This window comes from Sardina pilchardus, chromosome 5 (assembly GCF_963854185.1).
Source record: "Sardina pilchardus chromosome 5, fSarPil1.1, whole genome shotgun sequence".
Lineage (NCBI taxonomy): Eukaryota > Metazoa > Chordata > Actinopteri > Clupeiformes > Clupeidae > Sardina > Sardina pilchardus.
The window spans coordinates 4,595,271-4,616,494 of NC_084998.1; the positions used below are offsets into that span (position 1 = coordinate 4,595,271).

General features: G+C 46.1%; 2 protein-coding genes across 2 annotated transcripts; one reads left to right on the plus strand and one right to left on the minus strand.

The window, feature by feature from the left end:
* Positions 1–328: 328 nt before the first annotated feature.
* zc3h12b (zinc finger CCCH-type containing 12B) lies at positions 329–14,391 on the plus strand. The gene is made up of 8 exons (XM_062535818.1): positions 329–648; positions 4,020–4,304; positions 4,503–4,984; positions 5,488–5,627; positions 6,109–6,343; positions 6,647–6,753; positions 8,386–9,003; positions 9,067–14,391. Exons 1-8 carry the CDS (start codon positions 448–450, stop codon positions 10,005–10,007), a joined length of 3,009 nt encoding a protein of 1,002 aa, XP_062391802.1. The 5' UTR covers positions 329–447; the 3' UTR covers positions 10,008–14,391.
* A 2,397-nt stretch (positions 14,392–16,788) lies between these two features.
* camlg (calcium modulating ligand) lies at positions 16,789–20,994 on the minus strand. Its single transcript, XM_062536019.1, has 4 exons — positions 20,701–20,994; positions 19,642–20,096; positions 18,252–18,317; positions 16,789–17,967 (listed from the first exon to the last, which is right to left on the minus strand). Exons 1-4 carry the CDS (start codon positions 20,858–20,860, stop codon positions 17,767–17,769), a joined length of 882 nt encoding a protein of 293 aa, XP_062392003.1. The 5' UTR covers positions 20,861–20,994; the 3' UTR covers positions 16,789–17,766.
* Between the last annotated feature and the right edge of the window lie 230 nt (positions 20,995–21,224).

Sequence of the window (21,224 nt, forward strand, 5' to 3'; positions counted from 1 at the left end):
TTAGGAAATGATGCACGTCCGTAGCTTTTTGTTGCATTTGTTTTTGCCTGCCATAAAGCTTCGTATTTTTAGTTTGTTGTATACTGTATCCATTGCATACGCAACACTCAACGTTGGCAGCATTTGAGAATGTGATTGTACGAGATTGGCTACTTTTTGAACGCTCTGTACACGCACCTACAACTCCCTTTGCCACTAGAACACAGCGACAGGGGGCGTCCGACTTGTTGCTAAGATACAGTCTGTGGGGAGGCAGCCCGAGTGATGAAGGGAGGAGATGATGGATGATATTTCACCAGCGCTATTTGTTTGCCGTTATGTTGGGGATAATAAAAACTTGATTTCACTTCTTTCCTTTAGATCTGGCTCGTGAAACCGCACGCTGCACTCAGTTCGTTCCGTTGCAGGTGTGCGCTGTGATCATCGGTTGCTAAATTACTATAATAAATGGTTTTGGAGCTGGCAGCGCCCGCAAGTGCAGGCCCTTTGCTACAACGCTCCATCCCGCATATCGAGCGTGTTTTCCGGGTTAGGGTCAGCTACTGCTCCGCTGAGTCAAACTGCGACAGCGCTAATGGAAGCAACTCAGGCAACAGTATCACTGTAATTATCCAGGACGGCAACGAGGATGACTGCGCCAAGGCTAAAGTAAGAGCATGCTGTAAACTGTTCTTTTCCTTTATGAACATTTAGCCCATTGCTTGTTTGAGCGGCTATATTGCTAGCTAGCTAACAGTAAGCAACGTTGTTCACTGTTCTTGTAGTTAGCTGGCTAGCCAGCATACAGCATTGCTTACCTTTGTAGAGCAACTTACTTGCTAGCTAGATTGAACAAATCAGAACTGTAAGTAATGTTATCTGATGTTATGTGCTGTGCTGTTGTGTTCGGTTAGGTATGACAATTCTCTATGGACTTCTATCAACAGTTTTTGAAGTTACTGTGTTTATATAGTGATAATGCGCACGAGTAATGTTCAAATCCATTATGTTTTTGAGCTAGCTCAAAGTAACATTAGCTAACGATAGCTAACGTTATACATATGGCACGATGCTCACGACTTGTGTTTTCAACCGTATCTTAATTTGCTCTGATGTGGCTAGCAAGCTACATCGTTTACTAGTACCGCTGTGTTGTCAACACAGTGGTCACCTTTCGGAAATTGTCTTCTGCTTCGCCACAATTAACACTGCATCTCATCTGACATTTGCCAGCTGCATTCCCATGGACATCGTGATGTCTGATTCATGCCGCTCAATTTAGCCTTCGGTTGCCTTTAAAACACCGAATAGTTCCTGTGCTTTTATGGAGACAAAGTTGTATTTTATATTTTAAGATGCAGCTGCCTAATAATGACGTCCTACTCACTGATCATGGACATTTGTCTCAACTTGAGGCCAGCTGTGGTCATTTCCGTGACTTTTGCTAATACTGCAATGTCAACCAGCTATGTATCATCGGCTGAAGTAGAGCTGCTGAATGGGTACAATGTATAAAGGCATAGCAAAATATTTTGTCCAGGTGATTTTCTTCTAACGGTTGTTGACATTTCACGCATCACCAAATTGCTTTGCTGTCATTATCGTAAGGTAGGCTATTGCACGTGTTTTTTGGTTGCATAAAGTCGTCTGGTCTCCACAACCAATTTGTTATTAATATCTGATACTTTGTGCAAGTGTAGTTGCTCAAATTGCCATCGCAATCAACCATGTACTTGGCTATACTATAATGCTGCTGCACACAGGCAAACTGGGCCTGAATTGAGCATGCAATGCAGCTCCACTGAGGGTCTGATTCCACTTGTTGCTATGAAACAAACGTGTGTGTGTGTGTGTGTGTGTGTGTGTGTGTGTGTGTGTGTGTGTGTTGGAGTGGTGCTTGAAAGCTCTGTGGCCTTGCTGGGTCTCAGCCTGTGATGGTGATGTATTGAGGGGGAAAGAGGAAACAAGATGGCATAAGAGCAGTGAAGAGAGATGAAGAATTGAAGAAGTGGTACCAGAAAAGTCCAGTTAGTCATTGAGGAGGAGTTGGGAGAAGAGGATCTCTCATTTAGGATGAGATGGTGTGGCAGTTGCATGGTGACTGTTGCCGGGTTCTGTCCACTACTGTAGAAGAGTTTGTTTAGGCTTTTATCTGCCAAGAGTAACTCTTAAACCAAGACTCCAAAGCACATCGATGAAAGGAGATAAGACATTGTCATGCACTTAGAAAGGCCCAGACGTATTGACTATTCGCAATTTCAAATAACACCAAATTATTCATTGGCTAGTCTATTAGGCTACTTTTATATATATAAAAGAAATGGCTTTGAATTCAGAGGAAGCAGAGAGTGTCTCTCAATCTTCCTTTAGGATGCTCAGCTCCCCCCATCTTCCTTATACATTCAGTCTTCCTCACCATACTGTTAAGCTGACCACCACTACCTAGTCATGATTTAGAAACACGTCATTGTAGAAGCGGGCGCGTTATTGTGAGTTCTGGAGGTGAGCATTTCTGATGACACTCGCTCTAGTTGTGCCGGAGAAGCACACTGCTGCTCCTCCACAGTGTAATGTGAGCCGTCGGAGCGCAGAGGCACGACAAGCAACCCTGAGCACAGGCTGTGTCACGATTTCAGGGAACTCCTTTATTCAGCATGCTGCATTTTTTTTTCTCTTTCTCTCAGTAGAGAGAGAGCGAGAGAAGAAGAGAGAGAGAGGGAGGGAGGGAGGGAGGGAGGGAGCTAGAGAAAGAGAGAGAGAGCTGAGGGGGAGTTCTGCATGTGTCGTAAGCTGGTGATTTCCCCTGATGTGTTCTGTTTTTCTCCATAAGCTTTTTTTTTTCTTATACTAATTCCATCCCAATTGCTCGAGCTAATAGATTTATGCAAGGTCTGCCTCTATCTGTGATAAGCTGTTCCTTTAATGCGGATATTTGTTTTGTTTTTAGAAGGCTCTAGAGAGAGAAAACGTGTGCGTGTGTGTTTGTATGTGTGTGTGTGTGTGTGTTTGTGTGCTTGCGCATATGTGTGTGTCTGTGTGTGAGTGTGCGTGTGTATTGTGTGTGTATGTGTGTGTGTGTGTGTGTGTGTGTGTGTTGGTGTTCCAGGGCTGCCTAGAGAACGACGGACTGTGTGTTGTGTTAGTCGTGACTGCTAAAAAGCAGTTAGCTGATGACAGTGCAGCGTTGCTAGGCAACCGGTGTCATGAGCAGAGCTCTCAGTGCTGGATGGCGGTATCTGTTTGTGCGTGCGACGGGGGAAACACACATGTGCTGCCTGCCCCAACGCACGCACAAGCACCGCTATTATCTCCTTACGCCACTTAGTAAAAGCCTGCCGGTTTGGGCTTTTTGCACGGAGCAGTTAGACCGTCAAGAAATCTGCCCATTTACTCACTCTGGGATAGATGACACTGTCGTTTTCTACTCATAAAAATAGAATTGTGAAATAAATGCAGGAGCACATGGAAGGATCTGCTGAATAAATCAAATAACTCAAGAGTTCAGTTTGGCTCAGTGTTACAGTACAGAGTTGATAGAACCGGCTATTTCTTCAGGCTATTTCCCATGCTCCCACTCGTACCCTGGCAATGTTCTGTTCAAGAACACCGCTACCTCCCATTTCGCTCTCAAGGCACTTACGGGTTTTAGGGCAACGCTGCAAGTGGTTTGAGCCTCTTGCTCAATAGAGATTTTGTGAGGTGGCATATTGATGAAAATGAGTGTCATGTGAAGGATAGCAGGTTGTCCTGTACTGTACACTCAATTACATTCCTCGGGAAACTGTCATGGCTTGATTGTGATTGACAGGTGCTTGATGATGATGATGATGATGATGATGATGATGGTGGTGGTGTCATTATATTGCTGTGGTGCGACTCTGGAACAAGTGCTGATCATCATTCATTCTGTCCGCCCCCCTTCCCCCTTCTCTCTCTCTTTCTCTCTCTCTGTTCTTTTCCCCCTTTCTTTCACCCCCCACCTCTCCTCTCCTCTCCTCTCCTCTCCTCTCCTGTCCTCTGCTCTGCTCTCCTCTCCCCAGGAGTACATAGTGTCCCTGATTGCTCCTGCCCACTACCGTCGAGTGCGGCTGACTCTGTCCCTGCACCGGAGGCTGCAGACGCTGCACGCGGCCATCGAGTATGAGACGGGCTGCGTGCTGACGCTGCGGGAGCATGCCGTGGTGCTGCAGGGCGGAGAGGCGCAGGTGAGCACCGCGTGGGCCATGCTGCAGCAGCGGCCCAGGATGGAGTCCCGAGCACCGCGCCGACAGCTAGTGCCGCCGCCACAGCCGGCCGCCACTGTAGCCACCGCTACCGCCACCGCCGCAGACTCGGAGGAGGAGGAGGAGGAGGAGGAGGAGGAGGAGGAAGAGGGAGGGGACGGCGGCAGAGAGGAGGAGGAGGAGGAGGAAGAGGAGGAGGAGAGGAGCAGCTCGGAGAGCGAGGCAGAGCACCAGGCCAAGGCCGGTGAGGGAGGGGGCGCGGGGGCAGGAGGAGGAGGAGGAGGAGGAGGAGGAAGAGGAACGGGCAGGAGGAGAGAGCCGCTAATGGCGACCAAGCCTCACCGGCAGCTGTGCCGCTCGCCCTGCCTGGACCGGCCCAGCTTCAGCCAGAGCAGCACCCTGCAGGAGCTGAGGGCCGAGGACGGGGGCCGCATTGGCCCCGGAGGCCCAGCAGGGGGCCCCGCGCGGCAGGCCAGTGAGCGCGACTACCAGTCCAAGATGGACTTCGCGCTCAAGCTGGGCTACTCGGGCGAGCAGGTGGAGTCCGTGCTCGGCAAGCTGGGCTCCGGAGCGCTCATCAACGACGTGCTCGCAGAGCTGGTCCGACTGGGCAACAAGGGCGAGCTGGAGGCCCAGGGGGGGTCGGGGCAGGCCACATTGGCCCCCCACGGCCCCGGGGTCAAGGAGGCGGTCAGCCCAGAGGCCTCGCTGGAAGAGGAGTCCATGGAAAGCTCCGACAACCTGAGACCAATCGTCATTGATGGCTCCAATGTAGCTATGAGGTATGTTTCTTAGTTCTCATCACATCTCGTCATACAGAGTTCTTCTGTCATAGAGAAATCTTCTGTCATACAAAGTTCTTGTCAGCTACAGTTCTTGTCAACTGTAAAGCAGTCTGGGTCAACTCCTGTTGTTTTAAATGTGCTATGTTAATAAAGTGACTTGATTTGACTTAATACGTTTAGTATAGTTGTAATAGCAAAGACTACCTGTAACATTTACGGTTTTGGGAGCATAGCTTGGTTTCAGAAGGTTATCATTTTACTCTGCTTTTTTATACTGATTTGAGTGTTGTAATGATTTTATTACCGTGCTTATGCAATATCAGCAGATGTTATTGTGGCCTATGGAGCCTAAGAAACACACTTCTTTATAAGTATTTTTCCTCCAGTTTTCATCAGTCAGACTTTTAGGGCCATTAAATATAGTTCTGATTTTGACAATCTTTGGGAGCAAGACTCGCAGGCTATGTAAGTATGTAATTTTGTCTTGTAATGTTTTGTAGCCATGGAAACAAAGAGGTTTTCTCCTGCATGGGGATTCAGCTGGCAGTGGATTGGTTCCTGGAGAAAGGCCACAAAGACATCACGGTGTTTGTGCCTGCGTGGAGGAAAGAGCAGTCCAGACCCGACGCCCCCATCACAGGTAGCCCGCCACGAGTCGCGCACGTGTTTGAGTGTGTGTCCACGTGTCTCGGAAAAACATCACCGTAGGAGAGTGGAAACCGTTTTTCTTTTTCTCCCACTCGATTTAGAAGAAGGTGTCTTTTACGACAGCTAACAGACAATCAACAAAGCGCAGAAATCTCACTGCACATCAACAGCCATGTCTAAGGCATTTGAACTGTGTCATATGAGCAGCTGAACAATCCACGAGCATATCATCATTTTATTTTGCACTGCAGCCAAAAGAAAGCTTTGAATTTTAGAAGTACCAGTCTGTACTAGTACTAGTAGGTTTAGAGGTACTAGTCTGAACATGTTTGAACAAAGCAATATACTCATTCCAAATATAGCTCCTATAATCCTTAGTACCCCTTTGTGCCATCTTTATGAAATTGATTTTAAAGCAGTTGTTTGTTGTAGTTCCTTTCCAAGCGTGCCTGTTTTGTGTTTGGCGTGAGCAGATCAGGAGATTCTGCGGAAGCTGGAGAAGGAGAAGATCCTGGTGTTCACCCCCTCCCGGCGTGTTCAAGGGCGCCGCGTGGTGTGCTATGACGACCGCTTTATCGTCAAGCTCGCCTGCGACTCCGACGGCATCATCGTCTCCAACGACAACTACCGCGACCTTCAGAACGAGAAGCCGGAATGGAAGAAGTTCATCGAGGAACGCCTCCTCATGTTCTCCTTTGTCAATGACAAGTAAGCCTGCCGAGTTTCCACGGTTACTGGGTGCTTTCAGGGCCTCTCTCCCCCTGATTCCTGCGTTAGGCCCTTTGTTTAGTCTTCAGCTGGCTCCGGCCGGAACAGCATTATTGACGTGCCTGTTGTTATGAACTGATAAGTCCCATGCAATCACAACAGAACCCCTGGTCATGGAATCATGATAAGAACCCACCGTTGTATTCATCTCATGCCAATGTCACGTTTTGTTCTGTGAAGATGTATTGATATCTTTAGATGGGAAGGAGATGGAAAAAAAAAAGGTTTATTTGTTTCTTGTAGGTTCATGCCTCCGGATGACCCTCTAGGAAGGCATGGTCCCAGTTTAGAGAACTTCCTACGCAAGCGTCCGGTGGTCCCTGAGCACAAGAAGCAGCCTTGTCCTTACGGTCAGTAGCCCCCCTGCAGCTCCTGTCCTGTTCTATATGTCCATTGCCTTTGCTTTGCGTGCGGATCAGTTCACGGGTCCGCCTGTTCGCCCGACACTAGGGATGTTCTGGTCAGGCCCTTTTGAGACCGTGCCAATAGTAGTCATGATCCCAGATGGTTAACCACACAGGGATCATTTATTTACCCAGAGAACACCTGCAGTTGGGATGTTTAATCCGTTGTTTCACAAGAATAAATTGAATATCTAATTTATAAGTCTATTTTCATGGCCTACTTCACCTTATTATATAATGGCCACAGGGTACATTAGTTTTATGAACAATAATGCAACATTGTAATTCTCAAAAATATGATTACATTATGAGTGTATGGTTATAGTAAATTATTAGGCGATTACCTGGTACATTACTTGGTGTGCCATTAACAAAAAAAAAAAAGATATTGTGTGAAAAAGCTCAATACCCTACTGCCTGGTTATTGTGTTCCTGGTGACAGTGCCAACTTTCACATTATAAGTCACCTTGTTTTTTTTTTTTTAACCACCAGCGCCATCTGACAATGACAATATTTTACAAGCACAGGCACAGCATTTTGCAGAAGGAGCACAATGCCCCTCTGTGCAATCAGCACAACTGTAAACAGAAAGCTGTGAATGATTTGTGCCCCCATGCCATGCCATGTTCTCTTGACACCTGATATAAATCTGAGCGTAGATCTCAATGTACTGCTGTGGATGCCAGCTTTGTCAGTCTTGATGTAATCATCATGTACAAAATGGCTATGACCAAATATATCTCGTACAGCTTGCTTCCAATGTCTGCATTCAGTATTTCTATGTGTTAGAATATCGTCTATCTGAAAGCACAACAAAGTTACTTTCATTTTAATATTGCTTCCCTCTCTATCTTTCAGCCTGGACTAAAGGTATGAGTAAACCAAACATCTCTATTAAATCATAGCTTAATATCATTTATTCAATGGTTAATATACGTTTTTGTGCAGATGTCAGTGGTGTGTTAATGGTTCTTTTAGAAAATAGCCCAAAGTGTGCAAACGTAAAGTGGATTTCCTAAATCAATATTAATATCTGATATTGCCTCATGAGTTCATTAGAAAGAGTTGACAAAATAATTACTCTGCTCACAACAACAGAGGTAGATATGTATTTTTTGGTGTGTAGGGTATCTGTTATTTTGAGAACATTTTGAAGGTTTTCATTCACAATACAATATTTAGTAGGGTAGATGGAAAGCCTAGGCTAGTTTTCTAAGTTATCAATCGTTTAGTATCACAAAACTTGATTTATTATGTTAATTGTCCATATTGAATCACTAGGTTTGAATAGTCTGGTCAAAAGCTTACATACACATTTGAATGTCTGTTGAGGTAGCTTTAGTTAAAATTGTAAACTTCCCTTTATTATTTATTGTTGACTTGAACAGAACATTTTCTCAATACAATTGTCCTTTCCCTTCATTATGAACGATATGGTACACGTCATTAATTTAGGAGATTAACAGATGATTGGCCGTAAACTGAATCCTAATTACTGGTGGCCTTTTAATCAGAGGAGGTTTTTATCTGATAGATCTCATTAGACCCCGTTGCTTCTCTCTCTAATGTCTGTGCAGGTAAGAAATGCACCTACGGCCACAAGTGCAAGTACTACCACCCCGAGCGGCCCAACCAGCCGCAGCGCTCCGTGGCCGACGAGCTCCGTGCCTTCGCCAAGCTCTCGGCGGTCAAGACCATGAGCGAGGGCGCCCTGGCCAAGTGCGGGACGTCGTCGGGCGGCGCCAGCTTCAAGGGCGAGCCGGGCTCGGAGGCCAAGCGCGTGGCGCCCAAGCGCCAGTCGGACCCCAGCATCCGCGCGGTGGCGTGCGAGGACGAGCGGGCGTGCGGCGTGAGGAAGGCGGAGGCCAGCTCCAGCTCGGTGCCGTCGCTCGTCACGGCGCTCAGCGTGCCCACCATGCCGCCGGTCAAGAGCCACGCGGCGGCCGGCGCCCTCAACACCCGCTCGGCCAGCAGCCCCGTGCCCGGCTCGCTGCACTTCACCCACAGCCTGCTGGAGCACGCGGGCAGCGTCGGCTACCCGCCCATCCTGGTCACCAACAGCCACGGCGCCTCCGTGGCCTACGCCGAGCCCTTCCCCAAGTACGACTCGGTGGTGAGCGACCACGGCTACTACTCCATGCTCAGCGACTTCTCCACCATGAGCCTGGGCAGCATGCAGGGCCTGGACAGCTTCTGCAGCCTGGAGCAGCCGGAGCCCGGCGGTGGCGGCGGTGGAGGAGGTGGTGGAGGAGGTGGAGGTGGTGGAGGTGGTGGTGGTACTTACCCCAGCCGGCCGCCCAGCCTGTGTCCCGAGCCCTGCCGCAGCCACTCGTCGGACTCCTTCTCCTCGTACGGGGACCCGTACCTGAGCTCCATGGAGGGCTCCATGGACGACGGCAGCATGGGGGGGATGAAGGGTCCATCTCAGCAGCAGCAGCAGCAGCAGGTGCAGTCCTCCATGGGCGTCCAGGGGCCGTCGGCGTCCCAGTCTCGTCTGCAGGCCTTCGCGCACGGCTTCCACCACGAGGCGCTGACGCGCGTGCAGAGCTACGGAGCGGACGAGCCCAAGCCCGGTCCCCGCAAGCAGCCGCCCGGTCCTCCGCCGGTCCAGCTGGCCCCGCACGTCCAGCACGCCGTGGTGAGCGCGCGCTCCAGTTGCCCCGGCGACTACCCGCCGCTGGCCCAGAGCGCCGTGCTGACCTCGGCCGTCTCGTGCCCGGCGCCGCAGCAGGGCCGCTCGCTGGGCATGACGCGCATGGACAGCGTGTCCGACTCGCGGCTCTACGAGAGCAACCCGCAGAGGCAGCGCCGGCCGCCGCTGTGCCGCGAGCAGCACGCCAGCTGGGACCCGCTGCCCTGCGGCCTCAGCGAGCCCTACGGCTACGGCGCCTACGGCCTGGCCTCGGGCCTCATGCCCTGCTGCGAGCGCGTCATGGTGCGCAGCATGCCCGAGAAGATGGAGCAGATCTGGCGCTCGCCGTGGGACTCGCCGGGCCCGCCGTCGCACCAGGCCGGCCTGGCCGGACACCCCATGGACCAGCCGGACCGCCAGCCCATCCCCGAGCACCAGTACCAGACCTACCGCAACCTCTGCAACATCTTCCCAGCCTACGTGGTGCACACGGTCATGGAGAAGAACCCGCACCTCACCGACCCCCAGCAGCTGGCCGCGCTCATCGTCTCCAAGCTGCGGCACTGAGGCCGGCGCCCCGGCAACCTCACCGAGTCCCCGCCCACACACACCTGACCACGTCCACACACACCTGCCCACACCTGCCCACACCTGCAAGGGGTAGGGAGACGGGACACACAGGAGCGATTTAGCTAGCTAATGGAAATAGGAATCTGGTTTTGTACGAAATATCTACAGTCGGTGTATATATTTATATATATATGTATGTATATGTATGTATGTATGTATATATACATATATATATATTTCAATATGTTGCTCGTATTTGAAATCGTGAATCTGGACTGAAAGCTCTGTTTTCTCCGGGATTCCACAGATTAGCAATCCTGTGAGGTATTGTAATTATCTTAATGGTGTTTTGTATTTATTCCAATGAGTATTTTTGCGTATTAACGTGCATGCCCAGCATTTTTGCATTAGTACCACAATCATCTAAATGGATTTAGACTAGCTACTAAAGCTCATTTTTCTGAGCTTAACTGGCCAATTTATTGTCTCGTTAGACACAGATGTAATCTTGATCTATTTTTGATGTCTGAAATGAAACAGACGAGGGTGTTTTTGCACGTTTTGCAAACCGTGTCGATTCTTACACCCGTTTTGCAAAGAGTAGATTTCTGCCTTACAGCTCGGACGAGGCCAGGTCTGAACCCTTGTTGGTTTTTATTGTTGACCAGTGGATGAGATGCAGTGTTTCGGAAATGCCCCGACATTCCGTCAGCGTCTTGTAGCTGCATAGGTCAGTGAGGCACCTTTGGATTTACAGGAGGACTCTGAAGTTTATGTCCTCTTGCATTCTGTCATATCAAGCTAGTCGCTAACGGTAACTGGTTTTAATAGGAATCGTGCATTTGTCCAAGCTTATTGAGATAGGAATATTTTCCGTTACACGACAAGAGGGCAAGCAACTATTGATTGAAAATGGCATGCAATTCTAGGAAGCAGTGTGCTTGTAAGGAATGAATGGTAGATAGTCACTATGACCGCATAGTTGAGCACCATTGTTCTTTATTAAGCGATGAGCTAGGAGGAGACACCGAACCTCACAACAAACACACTAACATCAGCAAACCGTTTGAGGGTACTTCCTTGGAGCTGGCAACGCTGTGGTATGGTATCAATGAGAATTGGTATCAAAGCAGAGATTTGCGGGAGTGAAAACCGCTAGCCTGTCTGTAAGGAAGTGCTTAATGAAGCCCGTGCACAAATCTACATACACATTTAGATGGTCTTGAATTGGGCGTGTGCTCTTGTTGATGTGGTGGCCTGCCCTGGGTCAGTTGATTTCAAGAGTGTTCTAGTAGGTGAGGTTCTGCAGTGTGGCCTGCCCTGGGTCAGTTGATTTCAAGAGTGTGCTAGTAGGTGAGGTTCTGCAGTGTGGCCTGTTGATGCGTGGACCTGGATACGGTCCTCCCTTACTGGTATCTCAGCCTTATAGGTTAAGACTGGACAAGTGTGGACATCACCACTATTGATCCTTTTCAAACGCTGAGTAGAGGTCGAAGTAGAGGTCGAAGTAGAGGTCGACAGAAGCAGGAAGAAGTCTGTGAAGTGTTTGTTTTTGACCGTAGAATCCTCCTGCATGTCCGAAACAGGAATGACTTAAAGTATTGAAATAATGCTAGCTCACAACATAATGTGCACTGATCATACTCAGTGGTATCTAGAGCAAAATGCATCACTGGGTCCCCCTCAGTCCAGGAGGAGACTGAGCATGGAAATAGGGGGCCTGCGGCCCGGTTCGGCTCCTCTCCTCTCCTCTCCTCTCCGGGGTAGAGAGAGGAAGAGCATGGAGTATTTATTGAAGGGAGCATTGACTGAATAATGTGTATATGCAAAGTGACTCAGCATCTTTGCAAGTGCGTTGTGACTGGGAAACCTTTTTTTGTGCAAATAATTTGAAGTCGGGACAGGAATGCGGATGTACCTCAGAGCGTGACATGGTAACTCTATCGGGAACTCGATTTGCCTTATCAGGGAAGGACTTCTCCCATGACCGTTTGTGTTTTAGAGGTTTCCTTGTGTAAAGTACATGTTCAAGCTTAATAAATAGATCAGTATTTAGAGTTTTATTTTTCTCTCCAAGATCATCGGTCAGATTCTGCCACTTTATTTTTGGTAGAGTTTGAGTGAGTTGAAAGCCAAATGGACCAGTGCATAATTTGGTCTCAGAAAAGGCACCAACGCACACAGACACACTCACTCACTCACATACCATTGCGCAGACACATTTGAAAGCCTCAACATTCACATATTGACATGCAAAGACACAACCACATTAAGCCATTTTTGAAAGACAATTGTAAGCTGCTTGAAACAATGCCAAAAAAGAGAAGAAAACATGTATTCAAAAGTGTGATGTGAACTTTGTCTTTTTGTTCTGTTTTACACAAACGATGGGGTTGGTCGATGGGCGTCAAGGTAACGGCCTAGGAACACCAATTGTGTACAGTGTAGCTGGCTGCTATGCTTATAGCATAATAATGGTTGTCGGCCCAACCTACAGTAAGTGGCCATAGGTTGATGGTAATGGTGGGGCAAGTTTGCATGCGGTTTGTCCTGTAATGGTTATGCATCGGATATATCAGAGAGTCAGGTTTTGGAGCAGTTTGATATGTGAGTGTGAGGGGTTGTCTGTCGAAGGGGGAGGGATGGGAGCATCTGTTCAGCAGAGAGCCTGCGAAACAAAAAGCACCTCTTTGGTTATTGATGCTGAGGGACAAGCTCTCGTTGCCCTTCCCTCCCATAATGGCCGCCGTTTGGACTCTTGTTGAATGTCCTCGCTCCAGAGCAACTCTCTGCGTGGCGCTGACTTTGGTTTCTGTCTTTCTTTCTCTTTCATGCTTTCGTTCTTTCTCTCTGTCAGTCTGTCCTTTTTTTCCTCTCTCTCTCTCTCCTTCCTTTGGTTTGTTTTCATGAGGGTTTGTGTTGGCCGCGTTGCGTCCCCCACGGTCACTCACCTCATGAGAAGGTGTGACACACTGCCTACCTGTTTCTCCCTGTGAGACACACACACACATGGGATGAGAGGCTGTCGTCGGGTTGTTTCGGACATTTGGCTTAGAGTTGGCTTGCTGCGTCCCCCCCCCCCCCCCCCAGCCTCCCCTGAAAAACACACACAACCTCTACACCTTCATTGCGTGTAAAGAGCCTTTCCCGGGTTGCGTTTGAAGGGAAGACTTGACTTCAACCCTCGGTGTGGAGTGGAGGATTTGATCACGCTACTTTACCTGACGCCTTCCCACGGCATGACGGGACGAACTTTCAGAGATTATTTAATCCAGAGTGGAAATATCTGTGATTGTGTGCATCATGATTTGTGATGGTTGGATCGGGTACAGCTGCCTGTGCTTCAACTGGTATGTGTTTTTTTTGTTTTGTTTTGTTTTATTTTGTTTTTCTAAGATTTGACTGAAAGCAATTGTAGTTTTATTTACACTAGTTTTATTTTCTGTTGTGTTTTTTTTTAAGTAATCATTTTGATTTTATGATTATTGATTATTGCTCGATATGCATGTTCTCTATTAGGCACCTATTACGATGGATGAACGTACGTCATGGTCTACACCCCTAACCAATTCCATTTCCTCCCAAAACTGCAGCAAGCTACCATGCCTTAAATGTCTTGAAATGACCTTTGTTTGTTGATACAAATTGTATCTATTTCTTGATTGTAAAAATATTTATGAAATGTACAGTATCACTAATATATATAGTTCTATATATATACATAATAAATCCTAGTTTTATTTAACAGAAAGAGAAGAGACAACATGATGCCATAATATTAGTGACACTGTGTGTTGCTAAGAGTAGCCCGTGGGCACTGCTTCCCCATACTGGGCACAGACACCTACAAACAAGGACTCCGAACCCCTCCTCTTTTCTGTGATGTTAACCCAGCTCTCTCTCCTGCTCTCTCTCTCTCTCTCTCTCACTCTGTCTTTCTTTCTTGCTCTCTGTTGATACAGATCTGCTTTAAGGTTGGCTGTGTACGTTGCTTTTTAAATCTCTGTAAATATAGAGAATTGAAGTGGAGCTACTTTCAGATATATTACTCGACACCTGTATCCAGATTACTTGCATAACTCTTACAGATTTGAGGCAGCCCAGGGGTTGGCATGGACACAGTGTTAAGAAAGCATTTACTGATTTAGTTTCACCCCCTAATGCTCTCGGGCTCAGATGATTTCTACTGTAGATGTATCTAAGCTATATACAGTATTATTCTTGCTCTATGTCTTGAACACGCCCACACACACAATTGCGCACAGGCACACACACACACACACACACACACACACACACACACACACACCAGATGCTGCAGCATGTTCATAGCTATGGTGATGCGGAATGAGTTTCCATGACGATCGGTGAGGCATTTTCAAGGCAAGAGGGGGGTGGGATGGGGTGGGGTGTTGGTGGGGTGGGGGGTTGGAACTCTGAATTAATGTCATTCTACTCAGTCTGATTGCTCATGAAGTGAAGCTCTGGGCATATAGAATTCTGAAGTAAATGTACTAATAAAATGAAGACGTATATATATGTATACATATATATATACATATATACACATACATATACATATGAATATATGATTATGTAAGAGCATGTGGTGAATCTGGGGATTTTTTTCGCCTCACAAACCTGGCTCTTAGCCTCACAGCCTTACTGATTTTATGATAGTGTGTTGCAAGTGCACGTCTTGTCGGAGAGACAAGAATCCTTCAGGTTGCCACTCTGAGGCACATTGGTACAGAATCATCTCTATGGTGGTGAAACGTCTGTGATGTTTTCTATTTGCAAGGAGCAGCTGCACTCCTGTTTATTTCCTGGTTGATGACAACTAGAGAACAAAGGAAACTTCTGGAAAATTCGATTTTGGTTGCCCTGTGTACCTGTTGAGAAGTAACTTGGTATCCGGGTTTCACTCTGTAGATCTGTAGTATATTTAAATGGAAAGGTAACAAACCAGCGGACATATCCACAACCCACCCCAAGCTATCCTCAGGAACTATGAGATTTACTACTAATGGATAACCGTCAAAAACAATATTATCGATGTTTGCTATTAATTAAATGATAATTGCGCTTTTAAAAAGTCCAATTTGTGAAATAGTGCAGATCTCTTGTGTCCTAACAGTTAAGTTGAGCTGTGTTGTAACGTGGTTTTTGCACCGTTAAAAGGGTAAATCAGAGTGAGTTTTGACCACTTCAGTCTTGTGTTGTGACATGCAGTAGTAGTTTGTTTTATTCTTTGTTGAATGAAACATGTTTGCTTTGAAGTTGTTTTAAAATGACAAAACGTTAACCAAAAAAACAACTTTATTAAAAACTCTTTGGGTCTTCAGACTCAAACAAAATGTAAGTCTTAATGACAAAATGTGTTTGTTTCCTGAAATAAAGCCAAACTATTGGTTATGTGAACATTTTTTGTTTATCGACTCATTTTGTGTTTATTGACTCCTGTGTTTCATATATCCCATGAACTAAAACAGAGGATTACACCTGTTCTGTATCTGCTAAGAGCCTGTGCTTGTAATGCCAATGACCTATGCCTTTGTGATGTCTGTTTTCTGTTTGCATATCTGTTTTTCACCTTGAAGGAAACAAAACATGCATAGCAAAGGATCATAAACCTGTATTTTCCACTACCCTCATATTGTTTACATATTTTAACCAATTCACCTTTTCTGTTTTATCAGTAAGGGGAAATTCCATCTCTTCTCTTGCATGTTCTGCAATTATGAGATCTTTATGGAGAAATATTAAAAGATGATGCTCAAGAAGAACCCAAAGTGCCCGTCAGAAGAACTTGACAGCAGTGAGCCGCAGCTCAAGGTTTTAGAACACCTGGGACCTCAAAGCTAAATTTCGCCTACAAAAAAGCTACCATCTTTACCCATATAAGGAAATCCGGTGTCTTGAGATGTTTTCTATTGAAATGCAGACGTTTTGTTCTACACACCTTTGTCCTCTGCCTTTTTAGTGGATACTGTGATCGTTGATACGTTAAGACGGCTCTTTGATTTTTGCTACCCCAGAGCCAACTTGCAATGCAGTGCAATTTGCCATAGGTAATTAGCTTCAATTAACCCCCGGATCCTCTTATATGGGAAAAGATGGCAGCTTTGGTTCCTTTTTGTAGGTGAGCATCAGAGGTCTATTTCTCTCTCTGTGATACCAAGCCAATCTCAATCCAGCTCTACTTACATGCATTACATCTTTTTTGTTGTGATCATTAGTGCCATGGATGATCTGCTCCTCAGAGGATGTAGTGCAGATGCTTTTCATTACAAGTCATTCATTAACTTACCTCATCTATAACTGATCCTCCTGGAAAATGGTCACAAATGGCTTATACATTTCGGCCTAAATAACAATCACAGCAATGATTACGAATATAAGCATTGTTAGACAACCCCCTTTGCATTCACAGTAATGTTTTCTTCACAGACTCTCCTGTTTACCGTTTATATTTATGCTGCCTTTTTGTTGTTACACGTTTAATAAATGTTTCCTTCCTTTCCGTCAGAAGCAGAGGGTTTATGGTGGCACAGTTATAAAGTAGACGCCTCAATCATCCTAGTTCTCTCTACATAACTGAGGTAGTTGATGAGAAACAAGGGCAAGTATGCTGCATCTCTGCCTCGCTCCCTTAAACCTACACTGCACTCTACAGACGGTAGACAAAACTGTGCCCGCTGTTGTGGAGGCCATGTTTTATCATAGGAATGTGCTTTCTGACAATTGCTTGTAAGCATATTGACGCCATGACAGAAGGAATTTGGGAATTTTGGGATTTATTAGCAGAACATACCTCCATCAAAAGCAGCAATATTATTAATTTTGCACTAAATTCATATTGATGTTAAATATGAACCATAAACAGAGATCAGTTATCACTTTACAATACATAAGTTATGTCATACATACACCTTATCAAAACAATTAAGAAAAAAACAAGTATGCTATACTTGCAGACGCGAAATTAAATAATTTAATTTAGGTCATGACTGAATTAGACACAGACAGAGCATGCGATTGGTTGAGTATGCCTGAGGAGGGATTAGATAGACAGTCATACAGTACAATCAGGGACAGTCCAAATCCCCACGGCCTGCTCAGCACAAATACATTAGCCATCTATCGACACGGAAGTTCTGTCAGAGAGAGGTCACGCCGCCCTGAAGTGAAAGGATCCAATGTATTCGACTGAATACTTGAGATGGTCGTTGCACATTTAGAAAGCACTCAAGTACCAGACAATGTCATCGAAAAAATATATCTTAAGCCACATCCAACAGGAGCTTGATATATGGGTACACAAGGAGGGGGTGGGGGAACAAAGCATTGTTCACATTCAAACACATCAAACAACCTGAACATAATATGGTTGAGGTGTAGTGCATGACTTTGAGCTATGTGTTTTTTTTGTCGAATTCTCCTCAACAGAATAATCAAAGAGTTTAGCATCAGTCAGGACAGTGATATTTTGTGGTCGTGGTCCCATCTCCAGTAACAGCAGTCCACTGAAAAGACAGGTAACATTGGAAACGGGCCAGGGCTGGGATGGGCAGAGCAGGCTAAGGGACACCCAAGGCCAGCCTCAACCAATAGCACTGGACACACACACACACACACACATACACACACGATCCCTCAGGCATTACTGACCACCCAACCACCCACAGCCACACACACACATAGACAGCCACACGCACACAGATAGAGAGACAGACAGACACACACACACGCAGGCCTAAGACTCCTCGGGCAGCTCTGACCCAAACAGGAGCAGGAGCTCGTGGCTGAGGATGAAGGTGAAGAAGTAGACGCAGAGGTCGGCGAACACGTCTCCCATCCTCCTGTACGTGTCCATGGAGCGGTTGATGACCTCCGCCGGGATGCCGGACAGCAGGAGGGCAGCGGTCAGCACGGTAGTCTTGGCCTTCTTCTCCACCTGCACGAGATGTGGTGGCAAACGGTTAAAGGGAAACTATGCAGGATTGGCCATTTCATCGCCGCTTTCGCTTTTCGTTTACGCACACACACACACACACACACACATACACACAGCACAATAAGCAGTCACAAACACTTCTAAAGAAACAATTGACCTGTGTCAAATAATGGCAACGTTACATAAATTAATCATGAAACTTTTGTTGGAGTGTTCTAATTGCTTTAACGTTCCCATGCCTTGTTTTAAGTTAAAACTTGTAACTAATTGCTGAATGTGCTCACCTTTGGGAAATACTTGTGCAACCCCATGTAGGCCAGCTCCAGAGTGAGGAATGGTGCAAATATGGACTGCAAAAGAGAGTTGAAAGTGGTCATGAGACACAATGTATAACCATCACAGTAATCTATATACACCAGTATAGGTCATGAGACACAATGTATAACCATCACAGTAATCTATATACACCAGTAGAGCTTTAAGGAAAAATCCTGACATTTTACATAAAAATCCGTTTCTTGAGGTCACAGAGTACTGTCGGAACAAAAAAAAAACTCCTAACTCAAGTTGCTACTGCCAGCAACTAGATCTATCATGTTCATGTCGCCGGAGTGTAGCACTCACAAATCCAACATTATACAAACAACTACTAATTATAATTTTGCCAATTCCAATAAGATACCACTGAAATACAGGATGGGAACACCCAGGCTAACTGAAATAGGAACTTGCTATCGCATTTCAGCATCAAGGTTCCACAAAAATAATTGGTCCAAGGCGTAGAGCACTGATTTGCTCCAAGACACAAGATCAATAGAAACATGGAACCTCGCTGCAGGTTAGTGATACAATGGTCTGAAATTGCATAAACACTGTGCCTGCAGACTACTAGGGAGTGGGGAGTTCTTCTGAATAAACTCTTCAGAAATCTTAATTAAAGAGTGCCTTGTTCATTAGAGACTTTTTTCTCTATTTTCTACCTGAGTCTTCTCAGCTTGGACCGAAGAGCAACCAAAACAAAATTACAGAAAAAGTAGTCTGAGGATTGAGCATGCCTTTGACCTCGCATATAAACTCTGCTGAATGTTTTATTCAGCCACTACTCTTCATGTCTACAACCAAAATGGCCTTTTGCAGGGGTGGTAAGTCTCCCCCAGTGGGCCGAACATGGAGAAAAATATAGTTCTTAGAATGCTTCTCATCATCTCACATCGCTCTTGAGCAACTTCTGCACCCGTTCATAGCCTTAAGATAGTTGAATTGCCGAGTGGATTGCAACAACGGCTTCAGAACAATCGGATCATCATCATCTTTCATGAAGTTGCTTGTAATTTCTTATCCGAGCCCTTTAAACCAACCCATTTAGAGGATTACAGTGGTCTTGGGAGGTTTTGTAGGTAGGAAAACTACGGACTACAGCAGGGTTGCAACAGTCCAGACACAGGGGTCAGCTAGCGGTGTTTCATTTATGACTCCACCTGCTAGTGCCACCTGCTTCAAATACCTATATCTAGCCAAAGGTGTTAAATTATCACTCTATAGTACTATGTCTGATCTGCATTTACTTGCAATCTGATACATTGCTGATGAACCAGATCATACTTGTGTGCATTAAGCGCCAAAGTAAGTTATTCAATGACTATTGACAAAAAAACATGCAACAGTAACACTCACCAAGTATTTGCATGCAAAGACTCTGACAAACACTGCCAGGAGAACACTCCCGACGAGACGAAAGAGCCGGAAGGAGTCCAACTCCTCTGTGTCTGAGCTGTTCTCCTGGGCAGCCTTCTCATCAGCCAGCTGGCCCTTGAGTTTCATGGCATCGTCGAAGCGAGACAGATACTTCTGAAACCCCTTGTGAGGTGATCCGCGGGGAAGGTCGTCCGCAGCCAGCTCTCCCCGCGGCCGCTGTCGGATGACTCCCACCAGGTCGTCGTCCAGTAGTGCGCCGCTGCTCAGATCATCGCTGGTATCGGGAAAGGGAGAGCCTCTTCGCTCCGGGGTGTCGATGGGGTCCGACACAAACGGAGAGAGTCTTTTCGTGGTGACAACAGGGGTGGTCCAGGCGGACTGGCTTCCGTCCAGGTCCAGGTGGAATCGCGGCTCTACCACACGCTTGGGTGATTCTGAAACAGCAAAAAGGGGGAAGACATGAGAGCAGACTACTTCCAGAGAGTCAGACAGAACCGACCAGTTCCTAGATAGTGACGTAGAGTCGGTGTATCCCAGTTTCAATACGATAACTAACACGTATTTCCCCTTTAATAAAAACATGCATCAAATTCTATACTGATTAAGCAGCTTTATTTATGTCCATAGAGTTTTACACATGGCACTGTCTGATTTTTCTTTAATTTATGGGCTGATAAAAGGGATTACAGAAGGCATAGCCTAACACGCATGTCAGTTATGTCAGTTTAGGCTGTGACATATCGTCATGCCTTAATTTACACTTGGGTCGACTCATAGGGAAATAAGTATTATTTTTATCTGAATAAATAAAAGGAGTAGATGTTTGTAAACGTGGGGACTGGAGGGCTTTATGTTAATTGCATGGTTGATTCGATCTAAAATAATCGAGATGCCCAAAGCTATGAGCTAATGTTGGCTAATGCTTAATGACAAGGAATAGCATGCACAGCTAGAAACCACAAAAAGGTTGGGCCGCGCGAAGCACAACTATCTCTATGAGCACAAACAAAGCGTGAATTCAGAAGGGCTTCAACTTACGACTGGTTTCTCCTTCGTTGCTAGTATATCCCACAATCTTATTTAGCCTGTCTTCGGAATTCTTTAGCAGTTTTCGTCTGCGAATTTCAGCTCTCCTTTGTGCAGCAGACATACTCACGTTACTTTTCTCCTCTGCACCGTTTTCCCCAGTAGAGTCCATTCTTACTCAGCGTTTTAAATATTACTTTAACGTTGCTTTGATTAGAGAAGATAAAGTCTATTTTTCAGCCTAGGTATGATCGAGCAGTATTGTGCACGTTCACAGTAAAATCCTAGATCGCTGTATGAAATGGGCGCGTGCTGATGACCTCATGAAAATATTCTCCACCCCCTTGTTCAGGAAAGTGAAATGGTCCTTCCACTGTTAATTATTAAAATTCTCGGATTTCCCTTGTCTGCTGAAACGATAAGGGTGGGGAATTTTTGCTCAGACAAAATATAATACGTCATAAAATAATGTTTAGCGTGATGGTCCATGCCATCCATAAAGGCCGACTGCGCGCCGCGGTCCGCCAGGACAACGT